This window comes from Manis javanica, chromosome 1, assembly GCF_040802235.1.
Source record: "Manis javanica isolate MJ-LG chromosome 1, MJ_LKY, whole genome shotgun sequence".
Classification (NCBI taxonomy): domain Eukaryota; kingdom Metazoa; phylum Chordata; class Mammalia; order Pholidota; family Manidae; genus Manis; species Manis javanica.
Genome location: NC_133156.1, coordinates 21280002 through 21307531, shown reverse-complemented (window position 1 = coordinate 21307531; position 27530 = coordinate 21280002). Strand labels below are relative to the sequence as shown.

General features: G+C 46.9%; 1 protein-coding gene across 3 annotated transcripts in view; it reads left to right on the top strand.

Annotated features, from left to right (window-relative positions):
• LHFPL6 (LHFPL tetraspan subfamily member 6) overlaps positions 1-27104 on the top strand; it is a 142063-nt gene extending 114959 nt beyond the window's left edge. For all 3 annotated transcript variants that reach the window (XM_073229689.1, XM_073229688.1, XM_073229685.1), the window contains exons 3-4: positions 13437-13535; positions 25993-27104. In XM_073229689.1, coding sequence (XP_073085790.1) covers positions 13437-13535; positions 25993-26111 — 218 coding nt within the window. In that variant the 3' untranslated portion in view covers positions 26112-27104. The remainder of the gene's footprint in view (positions 1-13436; positions 13536-25992) is intronic.
• The last annotated feature ends 426 nt before the right edge of the window (positions 27105-27530 follow it).

The following is a 27530-nucleotide window of genomic DNA, read 5'->3' as shown; positions in this document are numbered from 1 at the left end:
GTATCTTAAGTGTCTGAGTATCTCCTCTGAGCCCTGTGATTAAATTAAAAATGGGTCATTGTTTCATTCAGACTTGTTTTGAGTTGAAATAATTAAGTTTGTAAACAGCATTGAACCACTTGACATAGCTTAAGATTCACTCTGTTCAAGGTATAATTTTTTATTTACAAGGACTGCTTATATACGATGTAGAGTTTGTACTCTTAACAATTGAAACAATTAAGGACACTTAACAGTAAATTCGTAAATGTAGTTTAAAATGTTTAGGGAGTTTGCTTAAAGTAATAAGTGGGACTATTCATCGATCAAAGAGCACTTAAGAGAAATTGTGAATATTTGCCAAATTTCAAAAGGGAACAAAAAAAGTTTACAAATTAGGTCTAGCCATTTCAGGAATATTTATTTTTAAGAAGTAACTTCAAGATAATCTTAACCGCACGTGGGATGCTAACCTGATGTAATTCTTCTTCATACCGTGTATTGTTTATTGAAAAGAAGAGGTGCCCCCCGGGCAATGTTTCTACAGGCATCTCAGCCGTAATTGGGGAAGAGTGTCTGCTGCCTTTGGAGACACGGGACTAAGCTGGACTTGGAGAGAAACTGCAAATGTCTTACTGTCATTGCTCATTCATCCTGAACCCTGGGGAGCTCAGTTACAATACAGAAAAATAAATTAGTGTCAGTCACACCCAGGAGGTCTCTTTAATGTTACCCATTGCAAAATTAGTTTGGACAAATTCCATCCTTTGCCTTAATAGGAGGAGTCCCACCATGAACTCAGCATTTGCTTAGAAAAAGGGCTGTTCCTGCCTCCAAGCCGCCCGGACTAAGTGCCCTTCACTAGTGCCTTTACCACATGCCTCTCCCACCTGGAGCTCCCTGGATGGAATTCATTCATCCTCTCTCCGATGGGTCCTGGGAACATCACCTTAATGTGCAGCACCTGCTTGTGTTATGCAGCAGAAGGGCCCCAGAGCATCTTTTGGGTTGTTTCTGCATGGGCTTCTTGAAATTAGCAAGAACATTTCCTGCCCCCTCCACCCAGTCTGGGATCCTGCTCAGACGCTGTCATGCCGGATGCAAGGATTGTGCTTTGTAGAGACAGCCGGGCAAATGTTTACATCGTCAAGGATTTGGGTGGAAGATAAGAATCTAAGGAGAATAAATATTTCAGAGCACATAAGCAAATCTGTTTCTTTTAGTGCAGCTCTATGATCCATCAGGCTAATCATTTAAATATTATCCCAAATGCCTGATCAAAACTAAATAAGGATGATAATCAGTTTTTAAGATGGAGATTTTTTTTTTAACATTTTTGTGAGTGAATCTGGTTCTCTGATTCAGATAAACAGGCGAATGCTCATTTAGGCGAATGCTGCCTATGTTCAGGAAGCTTTGTCCGGTAGTGCAATTAAGAAATGTGAATGCAAAATTATGGGATGGGTGGTGGCAGCCTGTCCTTTGTGACTTATGAATTTGGTATGCTCAAGATCGATGATACAAGTCTAGGAAAACAAATGGCCCCATATGTGTGTTATTTGTTCCCTTGCGCTTACTGTCACTTTATTTAAGCCCTTGCTTTTTATATATTCTGCATTATCCAGTTCTCTTATGATGTCACATGCATTAATCTTGCTTATAGATAAGAAATTCTCTCTGATCATTTCAAAGTACTTGATAGAAAACTGATCACACCATTAGTACTATGTGCTAATTAATGTTGGTTAGCTGGGTAGTTTTAACTGGGGGAGAAAGTATCAGTGAAGAGGTAAATATTGAGCCCATTGATACGTTCATTTTGCACAAATTTATACTGAGTGCCTCCTGCGTATCAGTCAGTGTAACAGCAGCTTCATATGCTGAGACACAAATAGTCAAGGTGTTGGCCCCAAAGTACATACAGCCTAGGAGGCAGATAGCACCGGAGCAAAAATGGCATAGCTAATTGTAAGAAAATGTCAAGAGAGCTATGAGACATGGGAAACGAAATCACAGAGGGACCTAAATCGGGTGGAGTGATAAGTGACGTCTTTGCTGAGAAAAACAGCATTGAAGCTAGTGGTTCTCAAATGGCTGCCCAATGGAACCACCTAAAGAATTTAATTTAAATGCTCATGCCTGGCTCCCAGCTCCAGACATTCTGATTGAATCTGTAGTGGGTGTGACCCGGGTTGTGGGGTTTCTGAGAAGCTGTCTGGGGGGTTCTAATGCTCAGCAAAGTTTGGGAACCAGTGATTTATGCTGGGACCTGCAGGGTGAGTAGGAATTGACCAGGGGAAGAAACGGAGGGGTATCAGAGCCCCTTGAGGCAGGAAGGATGGCACACTCGGGGGTGAAAGGCTCTTTGTTGGACAGGGTGAGGATAGGGCGGTTGCCAACCACACGGCACTGAGGTTGACTTTGTCGCATCATAGTGGCAGCGGAGAACTTGGAAGCGGGTGACAGCCACTGCCCCGTGGCCTCGTTACAGTTATATAAAACGTATACATTTCAAACAAAATTCTGCCACACATTTATTTAGTAAGTAGCCTTTAGTAAAGCAGATGTAAAACAGGTCGAAAGCTTTGTTTGGAAGCTCCAGAAAGCCTCAGTTTTTTATTTCTAAGTGTGCTGACCTTATCATGTATGAAAGGTTTACATCAGACAAAAATGAAAGCATTCATGAGGCTGGAGCCCAGGCCCTCTGCTTGGCACCGTAAATCAGAAATCCTTTTGCACCAGTGGCTGGGCACCCATCCAACCAGAGATGAAGCCCCTTGGCACCTTCCCTCCAAGAGCTGCAGGATTTAGGCCTCAAGAGAGAGATGCAGGCCCACTGGACTCTCCTACCGTCATGCAGCAGTGGGGGTGCGGCTGACTTCCTTCCGCTTGTGCACGTATTTTGAATGTCTGAAATGTCACCGATGAGGTCCTACTATTGCAGCCATCATGCCAATTAACAAAGTATTACTTTCACCAGTAAAAACCCACTGTTGCTCTTTATTTTATACTGGCAACGTTTCTGCTCGTGATCGGTGCACAGAAACAGCAGCACTTGAGGGCCGGCAGTGGCGGCCTCTGGGCGGTGGCCTTATTGTGATCAGATGTCATCTTGCCACCCTGGCCTGGGCGTTCGTCACAGCAGGCTAGCTGAGGACTCCTGGGCATGAAGGTTTAAACCAACTGATATAGGCACAAGATCACGCTATGCTTCTAGGAAGTGATTTAAGGTAAATAACAATAACGGTCATTGGAAAGGAGCTGGGGATAAAAGTCTTCTTGGAAGAGAAAGCTCACCCCGATGACCCTCCTTTCCTGCCTATTTGTAGAACACAGAGGTTATAGAGCAACACGACACAGACTTGGAAATAACAGAAGAAACAGAGAGCTGGTTGGACGTTCCCTGTTCTAAGTGGGCATGTGCCTTCACTGTCCAGCTCCAAATGCCTTGGATGGCCGCATCTGATAAAAACAGTGCTTCTCCTAGGTCTTATGCAATGTATTGATCCCTATTTTTCTTTATTTCTCAATATCCGGGGACGTAAATATTAATCAGAACACTCTCCGATGCAGTTATCCAACTATCTGGCCCTGTCCCTGGGTGCTCATGTGCCCTGCTGCGGGAATGCCTTCCACCTTCCGCCCCTTTTCAGTAACGAGGTGGCGTCTTTGATCAAGAGAAAACCCAACCGAGGGTCAGAGTGTCTCAGGGGTGCAGCCCCAGCCTCCGGCAGAGTGTGAGAGCCACCTTCCCCAGGCAGTTCAAAGACAAGGCAGGGATCTTGAAATCTGTTTGATTTCTTTTTGACGCAGCTGCACGGTGCAGCTCCCGCCGCCGGCTAGGCCTTCGTGTTGCATCCCGTGGCCAAGCCATCTGCGGCGCCTCCTCCGACTCCAGCCACCCTTCTGCTTTGCTGCCTTCGGAGCAGATCGTGTTTAGCATCGCTCTCCGTGGGTGAGGCTTCCTAAGCTCTTGGTGTTGCAGATGGCCCCCGCCGTCAGGGTCTGGGTTGTGGGCCGTGTAGGTCATTTAACATTCTCTGGGAGCTGTATTTCAGAAAGTAAAAGGAAGCATGGAATTAATAATATATTTCTGTAACCCTAGATAACAGATTACTGCCATTTCAATGGGTCATCAAGATAAAATCTATTAGTGAAGACTTTTACCATTTTTCACCCTAAGTCTGTAATCCATGTGTATCTTACCCTCCCAGCATATCTCACTGTGGACAAGCCACATTTCAGGTGCTCAATAGCCACTGGTAGCTAGTGGCTGCCGTTGGACAGCAGAAGTTTGTATATTATCACTAAGAAACCTTTCCTCTAAATGTAATATCTGCCATCAGACCCTGTCACCTGTGACCTACTGCTACTGTTAGGAAAATAGTCCCAGTGATGAGAAACACATTTGGCTTTCACAGAGAACAGACTTAAATCAGGCTCTTGAGGAATCCTCTGTCCACAGACCTCCACCCCGCCCAGAAGTCCTACCATCAAAGCAGCCTTTGTACCATCGGGATAGGCCAGCCCAGGTCCTTGGGGGCAGCCCTGGGTCCCCGAACTGGGGTGGCAGCCTTGGTTGGTGGGGGTGCCCTGAGCAGAGGTGGGCTGGGAGGGCCCCCTCGAGGTGAGCCGGTACGCAGCACGGTGACACAGTGCGCCCTGAGGCTGCACTGCTTTTCTCTCATAGGGACAAGCCGCCCTCTCCTCCCATTATCACAGGTGAAGACTCCTTCTTAGGCGCCCTCGGGGCCAAGCGTGGCCAAGCTGTCAGTCTTCTCCACAGTCACCTTATGTCCTCATAAAAACTAACGTGGCATCTGTGAGTCTGTGTTGCATATTCAAAATACACCTGGTAACTTTTTTCCAGTTGATTTTGAAAAAGAACTGCTGTGCAGATCTTGCACTTTGTCCATTTTATAGATAGGGAAAAATCTGAATTTCCCATTAAGCCTGCCATTTGGATTGATTTTTTTACAGCACGTGCCAGATCCTTCCCTACGTCCCAGGGGCTCCCAGGACCAGTGGCTGCTGTTGCCGGGACGACAGGGTTAAGGGTGTTGCTGGTAGGAGGCTCACTGCCTTGTGGGGTTCGGACATGGGGCCCTGATGTGTTTGGTCCCACAGCCTAACCATCCTGGTTAATTGTTCACAGCAACATAGAGCTGATGGAAGCAGACCGATGCCCCCAGGGGTAGGTGGCTGGCAAACCCAAGAAAGGTATGGGGGTAACTAATCAGTGGGGATACTTGGTGAAACCTAAATTTTAAAAAGTCAGAAGGAAAAGGCTAAGCATGTGCATCTCTGTAAAGCTCAGCGACTGTCATTCTGCCGACCTTCCTGCTGCAGCACCAGTCTGATAACTTCTGGAGAGCACAGACACGATGGAGGGGTGCCCCCCGGCCCTCGTTGACTCTGGCAGCAGGAGATGGTGGGGTCGTCATTTTCCACTGCTGATTCCAAGTTCCCCGCATCTGTTTAATCACGAAGCTGATGGATTTCTCCTCTGCGGTGAAAACGGTGAAGTTCTCAGGTTTAAGGAGAGAAATAGGCGATGAGGAACAAACTATACTGGATTTCTCCTTTTCTAGTTTTTACTTTCATTGCTGTTTATCTAAGAGGGTTCACACGAATGGCTGTGGCACTTGTGTGCACTTCTGTAAAAGTCCAAATAAGTGTCATTAAAGCCACCCCACATTTGAAAGGACACCCGGGTGTCTGTGATATGCTGGACTTGGGCCACTCAGTGCGTCTCTTGGGCACATGCGGTTCCACACCACGTAGTTGTGACACCAGAATTCAGTGTCACGTGGGCTCCATAAAGGAACAATCCAAGCTAGTTTTTTTACATATCGCCTGGAGTATGCTATGCTGTGTTAAAATTACCTTTTTTCTATATTTCTTCTTGTTTATCTCCCTTGTGGTGAAGCTAGAAGTTGTCGAAACTGATATATAATAAGGAAAAGGGACAAAGGAAGTTGGAATGAGCATCACGGTTGATGCTGACAGGCATTTTGGTGCTGGGGAGATACAGAAGGCTCTCACTGACACGCGCCATCCTTATGACGGTCTGAAAAGTCTAAAAGCTATTCCTTTGACAGCAGAGATGTCCAGTAGGACTGTCTACAAATGAAAATTCCTTGGGTCTGGGCCGTCTCCTGGGGCAGCCGCTAGCCATGTGTGGCTGTGGAAGGTGTGAAATGGGCTAATGTGACTGAGAAACTGAATATTTAATTTACACGGATGGAAGTCAGGCCACTTTCTTTTCACGAGTTAACAGTAACAGAAACCATCGTTGAGGCGCAAGGTGTCATGTCAAGGTACCCGCCGTTGCTATCCTGCTTCTTACATCTGGCTACGGCTCATTTCCACTTCACTCTGGGTTCTCCTTCCAGGATCAGACTGAATTCATGAATTTCTTTATTTTAACCCTGGCAGGCAGTGTCCTCTGCTCTCCCGGGCCCGTCCTTCCCATTCCTGGTGTTGGTGAAGATGGAAGAGGCGGCATTAGGCAGTTTAGCCGTAACACTTTGACCTCTCGGAGTTCCTTTCTTTCCCACAGCTCGGTCCTTATAGAATCCTATCTTTTTCAGCCCCATGCTTCTCCCCCGTCCTTAAGCCAGAGTTAATAATTCCTGCCCTGCTTTCTTAGACCTGCTACCCTAAACTTCCAATCAAGATATATCTACATATGTGTTTTTTTTATAAGAGTTTAGAAAGAACTTGTGCACCCCTCCTTCCAATTTTGTCTCCTTCCTAATGGTCATTTTCCTCTTCTAATAAATGCTGATTGACGTATTTTCTTACTGGTTTAAAACCTTCTGTTTTAAATTCTTCCTCTCAAAGAGGCTAAACTCAGTTTTTCCTCTGAATCTTTCAAACCATTTTGAGCATAAATGAACATATTAAAACCACTTTAGACTGTGATTTCTGTACTAATTTCCTCAACAAGATGGCTGTAAGTACTATTGAAATGTGGTTAGTTACAGATTTTAATATAGGCGGCAGAATAAACCAGGCGGAGTGTTAAGCTCTTTTGGGTTGCAAACAACTTGCGTTGAAGCTTTGGAAGTCCTTGGATGGAATTTTTATAGCATCTGGAAAACCATAAGGTTTTAAAAACATGCATTCTGGCACCAATCACTGGCTCCACGGAAGACCTTGAGTTGTAGGTGGGTTAGCAGCATGCATGTTGAATGGTCGTAAAAGTGATCTGCTGTATTCGAGGCTGGTGTCACTTGGCTGAATCCAACCGATTCAACGGTCCCAGAAGGCAAACTGGTACCAGTAAAGCTCCCAGGTGGTGAAATGAAGCCTGGCACCGAGTGACCTGGGCTATGGGCCAGGGGATGGAGTGGCTCCCGTAACTCCCAGTCGCTGTTTGCCACAGTAACGTTTCCCCTAACGGTAAATTAAAGGCGGAGACTCACAGGTCCCGTCCGCAGAGCCCAATGTCACATGGCCTTTTTTTTTTTTTTTTTAATAACTTCTTTCTCCAAGGAGCTCAAAGACATTTCCTGACCTTCTCTGATAACTTCTCTCTCCAAGGAGCTCAGGAAAGGATAGAACGGCTTCCTCGGAAGCTCAGCAGGAAAGCAGGTGAAGGAGGAGCGGCCAGCAGGTGGGACTAAAGCTCTTTCTTCTGCAGTCTCCCCGATTATTTGTCCCCCACATCTCGTACCCTGGCAGTCCTGGGGGGAGTCCCCTGGGACATAATCTGAGAACAGCCCCGAAGAGTTACGGAAGGTGTGTCCTGAGATGTTGAAGTCCTGCCTCCACCCTCAAATAACTTTTATGGCATTCCAGTGCCACTCGGCAAGTGTCTTGCTTCTCTTTTGTATATTTATAAACTTCGCTCCCTCTGTATAAACACGCACAGGCGCACCGAGTCTCCTAGACCGCCACCTAATTCAGCAGCTAAAACTTGAAAGAAAAGGCAATTTATTTAAAGAGTCGTTCGGGCTTTCCTGAGCCCTCCCCACCGCAAAAGGTGGAGGGGGATTGGGGCTTATTTTCCTCTGCTAACCAGGAGCTTCCAGAATTAGGATCATATGGAAATATGAACGTCAACTTCAAAACAGAAGCCTGTACCCTGAAAGAAGACAAGCTCCATGATCGTGAGGGCAGGAATAAAGGGAGGCCGACCTTGAGGTGAACTGCAGGCCAGGGGGGTGTTTGACCTTCCTTTACCTCCTTCATGGATGGCTTGCAAGGATGAATGAAGTAAAAGTCTGAAAATTTCCTTGAGCCCTTGGACGAAAGAAGCTGTTTATCTATAAATCATGATCACACAGCCTGGGTCCCCCTGCCGAGCATCGTGCATGGCTGACTATGGCCGATGTGTAAGTGATACTTCCTCCAGGCTAGAAGGGTGAGGGTCCCAGTCCACCTTAGTCCTTTGACCCAGTAAGGCAGAGATTTATGGTGTCACGTGTGCCGACTGCGGACCCCTCACTGAACCTCGGCGTCGTGCCTGGGAAGCCCAGAGCCTGTTTTTTCCCTTCTCGGAGGCCCTTCCGAGGAGGCAGAGAGTGTGGGGGTGGGGTGAGGGGTGGGAGTTGGTCAGTAAGCTGAGAAAATAACTTCCCACTTTTTTCTTTGCATGCACTTCCCTTTGTCCACTTACTTCCTAAGAGGGTAAAAAAGTCAAACGGTGAAAGAAGAAAATATTTTTGGCCAGGTCTGCTAGTTTCCTAGGGCTGCTGGAAGAAAGGGCTGGAAACCACAGAAAGGGAAGGGATTGTTTTGCTGTTCTGGAGGCTGCATGTCAGAAATCCAGGTGCTGGCAGGGCTGTGCCCTCTGAGGGCTCTAGAGAAGAGCCCATCATCACCTCGTCTCAGCTTCTGATGGTCCTGGTGGCGGCCCCACTCCAAATGCACTTCCGTCTTCGTGCAGCCATCGTCTGTCTGGTCCGGGGGTCTTCCCATGGCTGTCTTCTTACATGGACCCCGTGACACTGGATTACAGGCCTCTCCACTCCAGTGAGACCTCAGCTAACTACCTCTGCAGTGACCCTGCTTCCAAATGAGATCACAGACTGAGGTCCTGGGGATTAGGACCCCAAAATATCTGAGGGTGCAGAGACACAGTCCAACCCATCATACCAGGTTAGCGCAGTTTGAAAATGTTGGGAGCCGAACCTTCCCCTCCTACGAAGCAGGCCTAGGAAGCCCCTGGGATAGCAGGTAGGTGTGGCCCCACCACATGGAGCAGCAGAGGGGCCCGGGGCTGTCTGCCCTCCACCCTTCCAGGTCCCCTGGCCCTTCCCAACTGTGCAGGTGCTCTTTGCCCCCCATGGACATCCCCCAGGGCCTTGAAGGGCACAGCATTAAAAGCTGTGGGACTAAATGTCCACTGGGTTCCTTTCTCAATGAAATCCCAGGCCTTTGTGCAGGCAGCGTTTAGGAGCACATATTCTGAAAATCGTCGGTTTATAGAGCTTCTTTGAAAGCAGTTGCATTTCCTTTGCCTATTGGTTTTACTACAAAGGAGGTGGAATCTATGCTGAAAGCGAAGCTGCCATGTCACCTCTGCATTGCCGCCAGCAGCCGTCCGAGCAGCTGCGCAAAGAGCTTGACACAGACGCAGAGCTGATTTTCTGCCGCTTACGCCGGAGCATCCGTGTGAAATCACAGCCCATGCGGTTTATTCCCCAGAATCTCTCTCCTTCATAAAGTTGGAGAAGTAGAAACTCATCCTTGCAAGGGTTGAAATAGACTGGACTGCAGCCAGTCCCGCCTACAGAGTGGCACCAGGCCCTCCAGCAAGACCAGTGACTGCCCAGTGGAGCCTCGGCCAGGCCCACGTGTGTCCTACCCTGACGGTGGCCCTGGGACAACTGGCCAGGCTCCTGGGAGGAATGTGGGCTTGCTTATCGGCCTTTGGGAGGCTGTGCTCCCCCTGGGAAGGGGGAAGAACATATTTTTTAGAAGGCTGGATGCTGTGGGAGGAACAGGCGGTGGGAATGACTACCCAGAACAGCCCGGGGGAGAGTCCTCACATCAATTCCATAAAAGGAGGCTTTAAATGGTCTCAGCTGATCCATATTTTTAGAAAATTGTTTTGACTCAGCCTGCCTGTGTGTAATACTATTGCCAGAACCAGCAAAGAAAGGGAGATAAACATGGTGTTGTGATTTTTCCTTTTATGCCTCCCATGAAGCGCTAGGTGCACAAATCATATTCACAGCTTTGATCAGCTGCTCGGGTCTGCTTGGGAAAGGAGGCATTCATCTGAGGCTCTGCTCTCCCTTTGTGAGTGAGGTAGAAATTTCGATGGTGGAGAGAGTTTCCCTGGAGAAAGCCCGGTCTGAGCCATCATGGGGGGCTACTCTGTGCCCTGTGGTATTTAATATTTAACAGACATCATGAACCAGTAGGGTGAATGCAAATAAAACACACAGCAGAACTCCCAGCCTTCCAGGAGATAAAATACTTACCAATAACTACAGCAAAGAGGTAAGCCCCAAATAAATGGGACGTAGTGCCTCCCATAGGAGCTCACAGAAAGGAGCAAATCCCATATCTTACTGAAGTGGCCAGGGCAGGTTGTGTGTGGAAGCTTCTAGAACTTAACAGCAGAGTCTTTTACTGATCAGGTGGAATCTTGTTATTTTCATGGTGGAGTCTGACAATAACGTAAGGGGTAATAGTGTCTCCGTCAGAGAGAAGGGATTCAACTTTCAGAGATGAGAAAGTTCAAGACATATGCAGAGAACCGATAGTCCCCGGTCAGAAATGCCTTTGGGGCTGGCCGGGGCCCCTGCGTCATTTAATGGGACTGCTGTCACTTGACTCCAGCCAGCTGTGTGCAGGCTCAGTGCTGGCATGTCTTTCAGCTATTGACACAAGAAATAATGGACTTGCAGGTGAAGAGCCCCACTTAGTAAAGCATGAAGTTTGTCAAATCCAACATGTCTGTGGCCGAATTCAGTCTGAGGGTGGCAAGTGTGGGACCTTAAAAGGCCTTGTGTCCCAGCAGTGGAATCTGGTAGGTGGGAGAGACCTGTGGACTGGGACCCAGGAGCCCTGGGACTGATCTGGGCTTGTGTTCGTGGACAAGCCTCTTCTGTCCTCTGAGCCTCAGTTTCTAGAAAGCTCTTTGGAAGGAGTTTTGGGAAGGGACCGTCAGTGGACGGTGAGAACGGATGGGAAGGGTGCACGTAGATCAGCATATGGAGACTTGGAGATGGAAATGTGCCAGCCTCTTGCAGAGAAGGTCCAGACAGGCTGCGGGACGGAGCAGCTTTCATGAGAAAAGTAAAGAAAACAGTTTCCCTGAGTGCTTGCTACAAAAAGCAAGAGAAAGGATGGATAAGTATCCAAAAAAACATAAAAGATGAATTGATGGGAAATGCTGGTGTGACCACTGAAGGGGCAATAGGTGGAAAAAGTCTCAGTATAAAAAAAATAACACACTGTGGAAAAAAGAAAGAAGCAATAGTCCTGGAAAAAAAGTGAGATCACATAAAACTTGCAAGAGCAGCTTGGAAAAAAATAAGGCTTTATGAGTCTCACAGGAGGGCTCTCTTCTTACCACCTGTGGAGAGTAATTGGCCTGGGCCCTGCTGCAGGTTCGTTTTGCCTTCTTGACAGGAGCTGAATTGTTATGTTAATATTTCTCTGGCTAAGTGTTAAATACGGACTTTGAATAGAAAGTTTTGCAGATGGGAAAATTCCCAGCCATCGGGTTGCACCTTGACCGCTGAGCTCTTTACTAACTTCAGACTTCCCACTCAAACCCGAAGAAAGAACTAGCATCATGGCAGATGTTCCTAGCATTGCAGTGAAAACCAGCACTTTCCACCACGAGCTCTCTGCGGAAGGTGGTTTCTGGGCAGGCAGAGTGCCCGCTACGGTGTAGGCCCTGGAGGCCGCCTGGGCTAAAGGGGGGACCCTTACCGTGCACGGTGCAGCCCCCCAGGGCCTGCCTCTGTGCCTTTGTCTGCCTTCTCTTCTCCTTCAACCCTGGCTTTCCCTAGGAGGTCATTGCACTGACGTGGCTCATACGCCATTGAATAGGGTGAGGACTAAACCCTAGGGTACTCAGCTTGAAGTGCCATAAGAGTCAGTGCATTATTCAAAAGGACTTTTTTAAGCTAAAGAATTATTGAGCCATTCGTTGGATGATTATTTTCTCCCCTTTTAAAGGGCAGCCTCTCTCAATGTCTAAGACCTCCTACACAACACAGAAGGGCCTTCCTCGTGGTCTGCTGCCTGCTGCCTCGTGATAGCTGACTTCAGCGAGGTGCTTGGTGGAAATTTAAGATTGAACTAATTCACGCTAATTTGTGGTTTACTTGTAACCCCTTTGAAGTTGCAGCGTCGCTAGGATTTCAAAAATCAATTGCTTCTTAATTGCAAATGAGCCTGTAGGTGCGAATGGTCTCGTGCGGCCTCCGTCTGCCCACCTCTGTTCTCACCTTCTTCAGGCTGTTTCTTCACTTCTACTCCTATAGGCACAGATTGTCAGAAAGTGTGATAATGTGACTTTTTTTCCATGATGTCTTTTATGGCAGTGACAAAGGAATTTGGTTAAAATACCGCATAAACCCTCATGGTAACCACCAGGTTTACAGATCTAATTAAAAAACCGATGTCACTAATATAAAAGTTTGTAAGCCGGTGATTCTAACTGAGCCATTTGCTCCCCAGGAGTAAATTATGCAACTAGGGTCATTAAAATCCCCTTAGGTCACTAAGAGATTTAACACTACTGAAACTGAACAATAGCAGATTCCTGCCATTACAAAGATGCTCTCAGAGGCAGGTCTGAGAAGGTGATGTAGCGAGACCCCGAACTCACCTCCTCCCACATCACACCAAATCTACACCCACATATAAGTAGTTCCTCCTGAAGAAGAGCTGAGGGCTGATTGAACAGCTTTTGCCCAGCAAAGGATAGAGGGACCACACAGAGAAAGGTAGGAGAGGTGAAGACACAGTAACAGGAACCCCGCCCCTGAAGCGAGGCCCGCAGTAGAGGGATATCACTGAGGGGGTCCCTGCGCTGACTCACCCGCCCTGGGGCACAATGAGAAAGCAGTAGTTTAAGGAGCAACTAGACAGAAGTGAAGCCAAGCCATTCGCTGCCTTAGAGGGTCCCTCGACTCACCAATCCATGGTGGTGCAGTCGGTTGGTTTTTTTACAAGAGCGATTAAAAAAGCTTCTGGACTGTGTTCCCTAAACAGGATTTGCAAGACTTTTAATGCTTTAAAAGGCAAAGTTGGGACCAAACTAAGCTGTCCATCAAGTTTGTTTTTTTCCTTTTGAGCAGACTTGAAATTGTTCTTGGACTCAAACTGACCTTGGATTGCTTAAGGGAGCCGTGGTGGGTGCTTGTTCCCAAGAGTGGGCGCCATGCTCTTTCGTTATATTGCTAATATTGATCCCTCCCCGCCTTAGTGAGAGATGCAGATGGGCGCTGGTAAAGCCCTCTTGTCTTATGTCTTTGCAGGCTTGTTGATTGGTGCTGGCTGTGCCCTCTACCCCTTGGGCTGGGACAGTGAGGAGGTCCGGCAGACTTGTGGCTACGTTTCTGGCCAGTTTGACCTGGGTAAGTTCTCTTCATGGGGGAGGGGGGCCCTCCTTGTAGAAAGGAGCCCTACCTGACCTTTCATAGACACTGAAGATGGAAAAGGGGTGAGGAAGAAAAACATATCCCGGTATTACCAGCATCACACGCAGCGATGCACTCATCCCCCCGTTTATTCAGTGAAGAGTTACTGGTCATCCACGGTTTGCCTGAACTATGGGAAGTATCCCGGTTACACAGATACAATACTGCTTCTGTTCTGACAAGTTTATAATCATTGACTAATTCATTCAAAATCATAATCAAAATCAACACTCACTGCATGTGCTAAAAATAGCTCAGTGGGGTCCACAGTGTACCTGAGAGTCATTTCCAACCAGGCACTGACAGTAAGTTCAGCTCCAGAGTCGTAGACAGCTCTGTGTGGGGGGTAGGAGTCGAGGTGGGTCTTGGACAAAGGGATGTGTGTGGATTACCTGGCAGGAGACAGAGTCCCTCGCGGGCCAGGAATGCACAACTGCCAAGGAACAAGGGACCAGTGGGCACAAGTCACCAGGAGACCACGGGGATGGAGGCACAGGGGACAGTCCGCCCACTGCCCAAGGGCTCCGGGTGGCCTGTCTTCCTGGTGCCGTATCAGGGCATTTCGGCACTTTTCACTTGTAGCCACAGTGTCCTTAGCCATCCACTGAAAATTTGCCTGGTGGTACACGACTTGCGTCATCATAACTTGCAATAATTGGACAATATTTCACTTGGTTGACAAACCTACATTTGCTTAACCGCATCCTTTTTACTTTCCAGTTGGGTGTTTAGTCTGTTCCAGTTCTGTTATTTTAAGACATATTGTAATGAGCAATATAAAGAATATGAATCTCTACAAATTATTTTCTTAGAATGTTTTTCCAGCACCGGTGTTACTGGATCAATGACCATGAACCAATGAAACACTGACTGACGAATGATAGCAAACATACTCTCGCCAAGCAGATGGATAGAAAATTAAGCTGTTGACAATTAATGCGTAGAGAGTTCCTCACGTCAACATGCACTTTTCAGATGAAATACTTCACCCTAAGAAGAACAGTGTTGAGGGAGCTGGTCTATTGTCGGTGTTATTTTATCCCAAGTCACTTTTTAAATTTTGTGTTAGAACTTCTAGGAAAAGAATTACAGACACTGTATTAAGACAGTGAGAAATATGGACCAATGTGATACCACACCAAAGTCTACACATTTGAAAATGAGCCATTTTTGTTTGACTCAATGGATGGAAAAAACCTTGCTTCCCTCAAAACAGTACTGGCTCATTCAGAGAAGCTGGTGCTCCAACTTCCACTCGATTTGCATGGATAAAAAATAGGAGATTTCCCTGTGCAGCTTCTTCCCTCTCTGATGCTGAGGCTTGCTAATAAGCCCGGGTCAGTCTGTGGTGGCCGTGAACGCAGAGAAGGGAAAATGCCAGCACGGACTTGACTATCGGCTTTTCTTTAGGCGGGAAACACAGTGTGTCCAAGGGAGATATTTTAATTCAGTGTTTGGCCTTTCTTCCTTTCCTTGCTGTTTGGGGCATTCTTGGCTGCGTCACAGAGGCCTCAACTTGATGAGAAGAGTGTTCTAGCTGATCTCTTACTGTGGTGTGTTGTTTTATTAATTAGCAGGTTTTAATGAAACCCAGTTCCTGTTTTTGCGACTGTCACTACTGCCCCCAGTATTTTACATCTTCGCACTATTGCAGATTAAAAATTCGAATGTCAGACTTAAACTGAAAGCTCGGCTCTTTACTACTGGTAGTGATTTCTTACGTGATTAAACTCACTAAAGCCATGGTAGCAATTGAAAAACTACAGTGTTGTCTTAATTTTTGCCTTTCTATGTTTAAACTTCTCTTAGATCGGATGGTGAGAGAAATAATCGAAACTGGCATCATCTACAGATAAAATGAGTTCTGGGTCTACTGAATAAGTATTTGGGGTTTATCAAGTTCTGTTTTCCAGGTTACTATGGTTTTGGCAGATATGCCATGTTTTCTTTGGAAAGAAAACCTAACGAGAACCTGGGGCATAGCCTTGTCAGTGGGCCCATCCTATGAAACTGCCTGTTTTCTTTATAAAAAAGGGCTCCTGGTCTCTGGGAACACCAGTGAAGGCTGAGCGCGAGTGAATGAGAAAGTCACAGATTACAGAGCACACTTGGCAGAGAGCTCAGGACTGGTGCTGATTTGGGGTTCAGAGGTCCTGCCAACTACCTCTGAGCGTGAGGGGGAGCATCTTCAGTAAGGATGGCTCCAGGGCCAATCTTAGTAGCCGACACCCTGCTTGTCGGCCACACCTAGTTTCTGCTGCATTTGAGGATCCGAGCTCATTTCTGCCTCCTCCCAAAGGAATGTATGGGCACACCTTCCTCCCAAGGCTGGGAAATATTAATATTATTAAGGTTCATGAGCTCTGTATTGTGGAATATGGGTCACGTTCCTGGAATCCCGTTATGGAAACATTGTTGCTCACTCTCTAGAGCACATCCCCAAGGAACCCTCGCCTTTGTTCCCACATGGAAGATGGTTTAAGGAGTACATGCATTCAGTTATCCAGCCAACAGGCATGTGTGGGTGCTCACAAGGTGCCAGGCTCCGCACTAGCGCGAATCATGTGGCGTCAGCAAGCGATGGTAAGAGGTGCTATCCGCCACCCTAGGTAACGTGACTTAGGGGGAGAGGCAGATACTTAAAAGCACAACATGCGTAGGAAATGTGCTAGAAAGGAAAAGGTTCGGGCAGCGCAGCAGGCTTTGTGGCTCTTACTGATACTAATTCCACTCTAGTTGTAAGTCTAAGCCAGAGGTTGGCAAACATTTCTGTAAAGAGCCAGTTCGTGACTATTTTCAGCTTTGTGAGCCGTAGGGTCTCTGTTGCAGCTCTTCAGGTCTGCGGCTGTGACCTTAAAGACCCTTTGTGTATGAACGGGGGGTGTGACGGTGCTAATAAATTTTAGTTGCAAAAACAGGCAGTGGGGCTGAAGTCTGAAGGCCCCTTATCTTAACCCAAGCATACTGCTGACACTCTAGAAATGGGTTCATTTAAAGATGCGCTCATGTGTTGATCACTTCAGCCCCCAGGGCAGCTGCTAAGGACCCTAGGGCAGTCTCGGGCTCTGCACTGACCAGCCCCATCCAGTCATCCTGTTATCCTGTATAAACACTGCCATATTCTTGTGCAGTATGGTGAAATAACGGGACGTGCACCATAAACGAATCTTGTTATCTCACCTCTTCACACCAGCACGGAATAGGCAGGCTTAGGCCCATGTGGGCAGTGAGACAGAGGAGGTGTTTCCAGAGGCTTCTGAGGAGCTCTGTGATGCAGAGGCCATGCTCTCCCCGCCCCGGGCAGCCACCTCTGAGCAGGGGCTTGGTGGGAGCAGCCTGCAGGGGCAGAGGCGGGCAGAGAGACCAGCCTGTGGTTCAGTCACCTTGCAGCTGGCCTCCCCCAGGAATTCCCAACCTTGCCGACACACAGCAATTCATTTCCTTATGGGGTGATGTGTGGAGCACACTTTCCCTTACTCAGCTCTGGAAGCAGCCTCACTGGCATTTTAATTGTTGCTCTATCACAATTCAAGGGGCCCTGTCCTCACCTCGGGACTTCCGGCTGAGCTTCCTGTAGGACCTGGGCAGGTGAAGAGTGAGCGCGGTGTGTTTAGGGTGGCGTGCAGGGGTAGATGGCGGGGGGTCCCTGGAGGAGCTGGGATGGAGCCCAGGGAGGCACCCTGGAGGGGTAGGAAGACATGGGGAGGGGCAGGAAGGGCTTCCCAGGGGGAGAATATTTAACCTGAGTCCAAACACAAAAGCTGTAGTTAGGCCAGAAAGGCATTTCATAAAAAGCTCATGTTTGTGGTTGTATAAGGTAATGTGGTAGGCGTCTCGTTGAATCTATTCTCAAAAATGCCTCCTTTCCCTAAAAAGGAGATTTGGGGAGGAATTTTAAATGCCTTGAAAATAATTTTACGAGGCTATGGGTTAGTTCTCACACATTTTAATATTTTATAAAATACAGAGCTTTGAAGCAATTTTGCAAAAAAGTACCCACTTTTACAAATCAATGGTTTCTAGTCTGGTTTCTTTTGGACCACACTTAGGATGAAGAAGCAAAGAGCAGGCTTAAATGTATTTTTAAAACAGGAAACCAAGAGCCCAGATGGGCTGCACCTGACTTTCATAATTACTCAACTGTGGATTGTACACCTTGCCTTGACAGTAACTCTGGACCTTTAGCATTAGGATCAGAGGCAGACTTGGGGAGAATGTAGGTTTTTAGTTTCAGTAGCCCAGAAACTATGGTTCTCTCATTTGTGCTTCAAACAAGTACCCAAAATGATCCAAGGACCAGGGGTCAGCAGACATACTTCAAAAAATGATTTCTCTAATTTATACAGAAAATTAACTTTTGTAGTTTGCTAGAATTCAAAAAGGCACTTATTTTGTTTTGTTTCATGTAACTGATGGCATTTAGCTTTTAGGTGACAAAAGTATGACTCCAACTGGCTTAAACAAACAAAGGTGACATTGGCAATCTCGCTTACAAGAAGGCCAGAGCGGAGGTGAGCTTGTCACTAGATGGATTTGGGGGCTCAAAATACACCGTTCAGGTTTTCTGAGCTGGAGACCTTCCGTCCTCAGGTCCTTCCTGCGCGAGGGCCCCTCCGTCTCACGCGGGGCTCCATCCTGAGGTCAGTCCTCTCCTTGGTCCTTGATGACTGCATTTGGCACCGTGGCTGGAAGCATCCTTGTTCAGGTCAAATACATGAGCTCAGTCTCTCTCCCAGTGATGGAATAAAAGTCTCTCCCCAACCTAGTCGGGCCAACTTTGCCAAGTGTCCCCTCCGGAATGAGTCGCTGCTGCCGGGGGTACCAGCGTGGGTGTGTTTGGAGTTTTACAGAACCCGGTGTGACTGAGAAGTCGTGGCACTTGTAAGTGGACGATGAGGGTAAGAAGAGAGAAGGCATGGCCGTCTTCTGCCTTTAGTCAGACATCGGTACCCCATGCAGCTCTTTCTATCATGACGTCTGCATTGTGGATGAAGGGTCAGGAGTGGCCTGTTGTGTGTAACTGTTAATGATGGTGATTTTATTTATTACTTTTTAAGAGAATGAAACAGTACAAATGTAAGAACAGTACTTTGACAGAAAAATCCACTCGGTGTCAGCCGTCATCATTCACGCAGTCATTCGTACAGGCCCATGGTTAATGAACACTTGCTGATGGGTCTTTCTCCCGCTTCCCATCCATAGCAGTAAGTTTGGACTTACACGCCACGCATAAGGTCTTTATAATCAGGATGTCCAATTGATTTAATTCATGCCTCAGAGATATTTTTATCCACTGAAACCTTTTCTAATTATATCCTCATGATCAAAAGTAGTGTTTCAATTAAATTGTCCTGCTAATTTGCCCAGTAAATTTGAGTAATTATTGCTTTCATTTTGCTATTTAATTTGATTAAGAAGCCACTCTGTTTTGTGCTCTTGAAATAACTCTTGGCTTCTCAAGAACAGGCCCACAATCTAAAAGCAGCCTCTGCGTCGGAAAAAGATGAGAGTCTGTTTCTTCCAAATGTTCAGTCCAGTGAAGAAATCTCATCTCTGAATCCGTAGTGAACTTGTCAGGGGCTGAAACCCATTGGCAAGACACTATTAAAAATAGTGAGGTTCTCTAAGTGTGGGATTCCTCAACTGGGACACAAACTCAAGACATTGTCACATCAGCCCCTTTGGGAGGCGGGAGGCCAGGGGACAGGTGTGGCCAAGAGGCTCGCGCGGCACACGGGCTGTACCTGTCCTCTGCCTCTGGCTGGGCTCTCCTGTCTTTCACCAGCATCCATGAGATTGTGGCTAATTTGTGAGCTTGCAAGTAGAGTAAAAATCTAGGCTCTACGGAGTTCTTGACACACTGCTGCAATGCCTGTAAGTCATTTTACACACTCAGGAGAGACACAGTGAGATGTCAGGGGACGCAGTCAGGGGATCCTGATGCAGGCTCACAGCCCAGAGCAGAACCCAAGGGCCCCGCCGAGGTGTCCCGCTTTCCACACCCCAGCCGGCACTGGGGGCCTCACGTGAGCAGGGCTGGCCAGAAATGGAGTTTTATTGGTGGGATTAGCAGGATGCATGTCAAAAATGGACTCTAATCAGTGAAATTAAAACTATTCAAGATTGTGGATTGGCTAAGAGGGCTATAGACACCCCCTATCCTTACATGAGAGGATGTAAACATCCATCCAGGCATATGGCCGTTCTTGTAACAACCGCCGTACCACAGGCCTGATCAATACAAATTAAGATGGACAGCAGCCCAGCCCTGGCCTGGGCTTCAGGGGCTGCCCTGCAACCACTTGCCCTCTGGGACCGGAGGCTGGGCTTCTCCAGGGTTCTCAGTGGGGTGTGGGGAGGGACAGTGTACATTTGGGAAGCTTGAAGCAGTGGTCATTTACCTGTCTGTGCACAGGCACATATTTTCATATTTTTAACCACTGTTGCAAGCTTTTCTGAAGGTTTCCGGCTCACCTTTGCATGGCAGCCAAGGCGTGGACGTCCCTAAAGGGCTTGGCTTCTGGTCTTCAGTTCAGAGGCTCTCTGGTCGTTTGAGGCCACAGAGAATAGAATCCTGCACTGGGGCCTGCCTACATTTGCCTCTGGTGGCTCTTGCATGCAGGGGGCATTCCCAAGCCCTTACATAGGTAGAAAGCTGGAACGGGCTGAGGAGCTGGTCTGTGCCTGCGTCCCGACGGCGGATCGTCTAACAGGCATCTGTGCGTGCCCTGGGATTCGGTCTGGGCATTGCTTTCATGGCACACCAGAAATAGCCCGCAGCCCTCACTAAGACTTTTCCAGCAGGTACTGTACTTTAGCCACGAGAAGCGAGGGCCGCTAGCCAAGATCACAGCGGTCCTGCCACAGCCTGTCGCATTTACCTGGACACAGACGGTATATTCAGCCGCTGCTCGGCGGCCGATGGAGGTGCGACCCGTGCAGACTGGGGAGGGAGATAACAAGCCTCAGGGTGGGATGCAGCGGCTCTCGTTTGCTAGATTACTGGCTGCATTCATGGGCTACACAGAAGCAGCAAAAGGGACAGTGTAGGTCCTTTCACTTTCTTCTGGCCTGTCCAGGAGCCAGAGGACCAGCATTTCAGGTAGTTCCAGGCTTTGTCAAGAGCAGCTGCTGACAGAAACTGCAGGATCATCTTTACCACCACACACCGCATGAAGCCCCGCTGGTCACCTCGGCCCCCTCCCACGGAGCTCGGATTCCGTGACATCGCCGCACAGCCAGCAGGTACTCGAGACTTACTGAGGAATGTTGAAGCCTTGGCATTTCCACCCACCAGTACAGAGGAAGATGCTGGAGAGGAAGTTTCCAGGCTTCAAACTCCCAAACCCTGGAGGTGGTTGCGCCCAGCCCCACCTCTCGCTGACGCCCACAGCAGCATCCGACTCTCTCTTGAGCGATACCTGAACAAGACCCGAACCTGCCTGCCTTTCTCCACCACGTGTCCCATCCCCGTGAGCGTAGACACACTCCTTCCTGGCCTCGCACATCCACGCGTGACTCACTCCCGCTCATCAGCCGGGTCACAGCTTAGGTTTCTCTTCTAACTGAAGGCTTTCCTTTGCTGAGCACACTATATACTCTCCCTTGGGACTTTTTGTCTTCCTGTCCTGAATTTTTTTTCAAAGCACATATCACAATTACCATTATATAGTTATCTGAGTAATTATTGTTTAATACTTACTTCCGTGACTAGATGGTAGCTCCTTGATAGCAGGGTCCGTAGACCCCAGCACCCAGTGACGCCTAGTGGGAGAGGCACTTACTAGTGTCTGTTGCATCAGTGAATACATTGAGGGAGAGGGGGAGCAAAGAAATCAAGGAATCAAGAACAGGAACTGGGTGACTCGGTGTTTCTTTAGAGTTGCCTAAATCCCACTGACACATCTTGATCTTACCAGACTCATCTTGACCATTTGTGTGTGTGTGTGTGTGTGTGTGTGTGTGTGTGTGGTATATGCTTCTGTATATTGTCTTGAGGTTAGTTTGATGGGCTGGCTATATGTCTATGTAATCCAAAATACCAGAAGAAATCTATACTGATTTAATAATTACTTCTTTTATGAATTACCTAGTAAGCAAAAGTCTTCGTATCTGAAATAGAGAAATATTTTTTAAAATTGTATTAATTGTTTTGGATTCATTTTGGATCTGAGCCAGTTTCTGAATGTAAACCCCAAAATATATAAATTATATATTCTGCATATATGTGGAATTCGGGGCGATATTTTGTGACATCCTCAAACATTTTCTACTTCGGTGTAGTTTTCAAGTACCTTTATTTGGTTTCCTTCCTTCCTGTTTTCATCTGATTGACAGATAGTCTGAGGAGCTGACAACATGTTTTATGAAGGTTCCAGAAACGTACCAAGTTTGAGAAACGGCACATACACACTTAACAGCATGCGCAGTTGGATCTGCCCAAGGACGATGGGGGCGCAGGGGGCGGGTGAGACAGCTGTGCTAAGGGCTCTCTCCTGCCAAGGAGACACCAGCCAGGAGGTGGGAAGGCCCGGCAGGGAAGAAGAAAACACCCAGCTAGGTGCAGCGAGGTCCCGGCCCCACCTGACCTCACAGGAGCTCTGGAACATTCCATGCAGCATGTGCCCCTGGGGGAAAGAAAGGGGCCTGGTATATTCCCCCACGTGTTAGTTATGGGCTGCAGGCCATACATGGGGCGCTCAGCTCTCAGAGGGTTGGGGCAAAGCGCCTCTGTGCTCACAGGTCCTCTGAAGAGGGGGCCACGTGTAAGCTGTCAGGAGCAAAGCGCACCCCGAAGCTGAGGGAGGGGAGCCCAGAGCCAGCGCAGGGATGCAGAGGAGGCGGGTGGAGCTCCACACCATCTGCTACAGCGGTCAAGCCAGTTAAGAGCCCGTAAAGTTCAAACTTCTGCCATTTTATTGATTTCCCTGGAGAAAAAGAAAAGGCATGTGCCCTCTCCCGGGTCCTCTGAGAGTCGGCCCTGTGGTGGTGTTTTTTCACCTCTAACACATGAGGCTACGGCCACATACACTGTTCTCAAATAGCCTCATCTACTGCTTTTTCTTGAGTAAGTGTCCAATAATTAATAAAGAATTATGTTCTCCATTTTCCATGTTAGGTCGTGAAACTGTTTGTAGGTCAATACCTTGTTGTTAATGAACGATTGATTGTATTCTATATACGAGCCCTGTGCTGAATGGACAGAGCACAAGTTTTGCTGACTTTTTTAAAGGTTCTAAGCCACTTGCTCTCTCTAGCTACCTATTAATTCTCCCTCCTGGATTTATTTAACCCAACTAAAGAATAATTCAAAATGGAGATTATTCCCCAAACTCCCAGGCACATTAGCATATAGTTATAAGAAAATCTGGCCCATGAAGGGGACTCTGTTACGCTTGAAATATGCTTATCCTGTGGATCAGTATTAATGGCAGTGATTGTGCCAGTGAGACCTACCCTAGGATGGAGATACACTCTTTTGGGAGCCCATGTCCTGATAAATTTAAGACACTCTGCATGAGGCCGTAAGTGCATAGCTGGTTTGGGAACTTCTTTCCAAAAATTCTGAGCCAAAATGGGATTAGAGTTACCCTTGAAATAAAATCCCAGATTTACTTTGTTGGAAAAGATTACTTGGAGGAAAAGGGGTAGGGTTTTCACTCTATGCTGTGTATTTTCAATGACTGTGGAATCCAGCTATCTTGGGGTATGTGTTTGTATTGAATGCAATGTATAAACATAAACAAAAGAAAAGGGAGGGATTGTTGTCTGGGCATTTTCTGGTAAGGTCATAGCACTGAGAGAGGGATTAAAACTAGAGCATAGAAGACAATGTTGATTGAAAGATGTACAGAGCTCCCTTACTGTACATGCAAAAATAACTTGTCTGCTGTTTAAAAAAAAAAGGGGGGGATTGATGAATGCAGAAACCTATCCATTAATTCAGAAAGGATATGTCGGGTCAATTTCATTTATTCTTAGAATCTGAATCCCGGGTTTGAGTCCTGGATCTGAGAGGTTTTCTGGTGCTTCAGAGTTCTGAGAATTATGGGTAAAGCTGCTATAAACATCACATGCAGATTTTTAATGGGACATAAGTTTTCAGCTCCTATGGGTAAGTAACAAGTGCGATGGTGGAATTGTGTGACAGGAGTATGTTTAGTTTTGTGAGTAACTGCCAAACTGCCTTCTAAAGTGGCCTCACCGTTTGGCATTCCCACCGTCGGTGCGTGACAGTTCCTGCTGCTCCGCACCCTCACCAGCATCCGATGGTGCCCGTGTTCCAGCTTTGGGCCATTCAAATGGGGACGTAGTGGTATCTCACTGTTGTAATTTTCATTTCTCTGATGACATGCAATGTGGAGCATCTTTTCATATTCTTATCTGCCATCTATAGATCTTTAGTGAGGTGTCTCTTTTGACCCATTTTGAAATCAGGTTGCTTATTTTCTTATTGTTGAGTTTCAAGAGTTCTTTGTATATATTTCGGGTAATAGGTCCTTTAGCTGATGTGTCTTTTGCAAATATTTACTCCCAGTCTGTGGATTGTCTTCTCATTCTTTTTAACACTGTCCTTTACAGAGTGGGATTTTTTTTTTATCGTGAATGGGTGTTGGATGTTTGTCAAATACTTTTTCTGCATCTATTGATATGATCAGGTGATGTTTCTCTTTTAGTCTTTTGAAGTGATGGATTGTATCAGTTGATTTTCAAATGCCGATCAGCCTTTTATCCTTGGGATAGGTCCCACTTAGTTGAGGTGTACAATTGTTTTTATACTATGTCAGATTTTATTTGCTAATATTTTTTTGAGAATTCTTCACCTTTGTTCATGAGAGATGATGGTCTGTAGTTTTCTTATAATGTCTGTTTGATTTTGATGTTAGGGTAATGATGGTCTCATAGAATGTTAATGATTTCTGCTCTAATACTTCTTATTTCCTTTCTTCTGCTTACTTTGAATTTAATTTGCTCTTCTTTTTCTAGGTTCCTAAGGTGGAGGCTTAGATTATTGATTTTAGATCTTTCTTCTTCTCTAATATATGCATTCAGTATAAGCTGTAAATTTCTAAGCACTGGTTCACTGCATCCCACAAATTTTTATGGTATGTTTTCATTTCATTTAGTTCAAAGTATGTTTTTAATTTCTTTTGAGATTTCATCTTTAACCCATGTGCTATTTAGAAGCACATTGTTTAATATCCACAAATTTGGAGAATTTTCAATCATCCTTCTGACCATCATTTCTAGTTTCATTTTATTGTGATCTAAGAACAGACATCGTATGATTTCTATTCTTTTAAATGTTATAAGGTGTCTTTTGTAACCCAGCGTCTTGGTGAATTTTGCATGTGAATGTGCGAAGTACGTGTATTCGGCTGTTTTTTGGTTAAAGTAGTTAGAGATGTCAGTTATATTCAGTTGAATGATGGCAGCTATGTCCTCACAGATCTTTTCTGCCTTTCGGATCTGTCATTTGCAGCAGAGGGGTATTGAAATCTCCAGCTCTGATAATGGGTGCATCTAGTTCTCCTTGAAGTCTGTCAGTTTTTGTATTGCATAGTTTGATGCTCTATGGTTAGGCATAAACATCTTACAGACTCTTACGTCTTCTTGGAGAATTCACTCCTTTATCGTTAGGCAATGGCCTTCTTTATCCCTAATAACTTTTCTTGCTTCGAGTCTGCTCTTTCTAAAATTAAGATGGCTGCTCCTGCTTTCCTTGGCTCAGTGGATTTTCAGTATTGTGAGTGTGTTACTATTACTATTAATACTCATTCAACTCAGAGATCAGGACCTGTAATGACCCTTGTCGTTATGTTCCCATTTATATGACACTTTAATTTAAAGGTTAATGTTGACTCCAGAAGAATCGGGGACTGTTTGCTCTCCAGTTCGAATGGCCGAGTGTGAATCATTTGGCAATTCCATGTGAATAGCGGTATTGACTTCAGCATCGCCCTTCAAATGCACCTCCTCCTTAGAGTGGCCCCTTTGCAGAACTGTATCTATATTTCGAATTTTTTCCTAGGGCGCCTGATTATGCCTATGGGTTGGGATGATTTAAATTAGAACAAATTCCTTCACCTCTTCTATCCAGACTGCTGCCCATAAATCCTTCTCTTCTTCCACCAGGGGAGTAGGTAGTGTGAGGAGGTCGGGGCTTCCGCCCTCCTAGCTGGCAGGAGGTCCTAATGGAGGGCACCCACGGGCACCCCGGCTTTGTGCCCAGACAGCTTCCAGGACCTGTGATATTGCGGGCATCCCCCTGACGGAGTGCCCTGCGGATCAGTTTCCTGCCGCATCACCAACACGTACCCTGCGGGAGGTAGCAGAGCCTCCCGCCCGACCCCGCTGACCTGCGCCTGCGCCCCGCCCCCTCTTGTGTCCCCAGGGACGTGTGAAGTTGGCTGGGCCTACTACTGCACCGGGGCGGGTGCCGCCGCCGCCGTGCTGCTCTGCGCGTGGCTGGCCTGCTTCTCGGGCAAGAAGCAGAAACAGTACCCCTACTGAGCCGGGGCCGCGGGGAGCAGGGGAGACGGGCCCGAGGGGCTTGCAGGGCCCGAAGCCTCCAGCTGCTTTCGAAAGGTGGCCGACTGCCGCTCGCCCATCCCGGGTAAGGAAATGCAACCAAGTGGGATCAGGAACGTCACCCAATGTGGAAGAATTGCACAAGGTTTGTGGGGAAAAAAAATGGAGAGCATGGAATGATAGAGAAAAGGGACCAAATGCTGAAATATTGCAGGCTGTTGGGTGTTTGTATTCCACAGAAGACTGTTCACGTAGAACACGTACACACACAACCAATTATATATGCAAACAAGGTTTGTTTTTTGTGTTTTTTGAAGCTGAGGATTCTGAGAACTGAAAGGGCTAGCCGAAAGTGGGTTCCGTTGGGGAGCAGGGTAACGGGCCGGTGTTCCCTGTGGGTCACGGCGCTTCGGAAAGCACAGGCAGACACAGCCCCACTTGTGCCCTTGCACAGACACATGGTCGCAGACGGTGGGGGCGGGGGGGTGCAGCGGGGCACCACGACTCTGTTTCCTTTTTAATACTCATTTAAGCCACAGTATTATCACTTTATAAGGCATACATTACACTCAATAAGTGGACCAATAAACCACTCTATCAGTATTTTGTGTATCTGGCATAGACTCTTCTGTCCTCAACATATGAAAACATGCCCGTTGTCAGCATTTATGCACACTTACGAGTTAAGCCTTTGTATTTCAATATTATTCAAAAATATGCAATATTTCTCTGAGTAGCTTCTGCTGTGATATATCCTTACAAAGTGGAAGGGCAACTTTCCACTATCGGAGAGAGTTCAGTTACTGAAACGAGAGTAATGAGAGACATTTTCCAGTCATTAGACCTTGTTTTCTTTTGTCCGTTGTTGTACTGTGCTGACTGCATTTATTTCAATATCCATTTTGTAAAAAATAAAAAAGTGCCATTTGTTTGTATTTGAAAAGCTCTGTGAATAAATTCTCTCTTTGATCAATAGCTAAATGCATCATAGAGTGCTAATTCATTTACTGGGTTTGCTCATCTCATTTCCTGAATACAGCCTTCCAGCCCCGGCAGGCCTGTGAATTCCCCTTCTCCTTTCAGTGAAGGCTTCCCACTAATTCACTTGCGCAGCATCCGGCCGGACACTGTCCTAGGATGAAAGGAAGTAAGAAATAGTTCCTGATTTTTCCACTTGAATTCTTTGTGACCAGAACTCTAGCTGCCTGTTCACTGCACTTAAATCATGACCAAATTCTCAGGCTAGAAGACCATCAAGTCCATTTAGGATAAAGTTTGAGAACAGGGACAGTGCTAGGCATGGTGTAGGGCAGCAAGGGCCAGGCCATGGTTCGGGGGGTGTCCAGGCCCACGTTCTCCAGCTTGACAGCAGAGTCGGCACCAGCTGCTTGTGACTGGCTG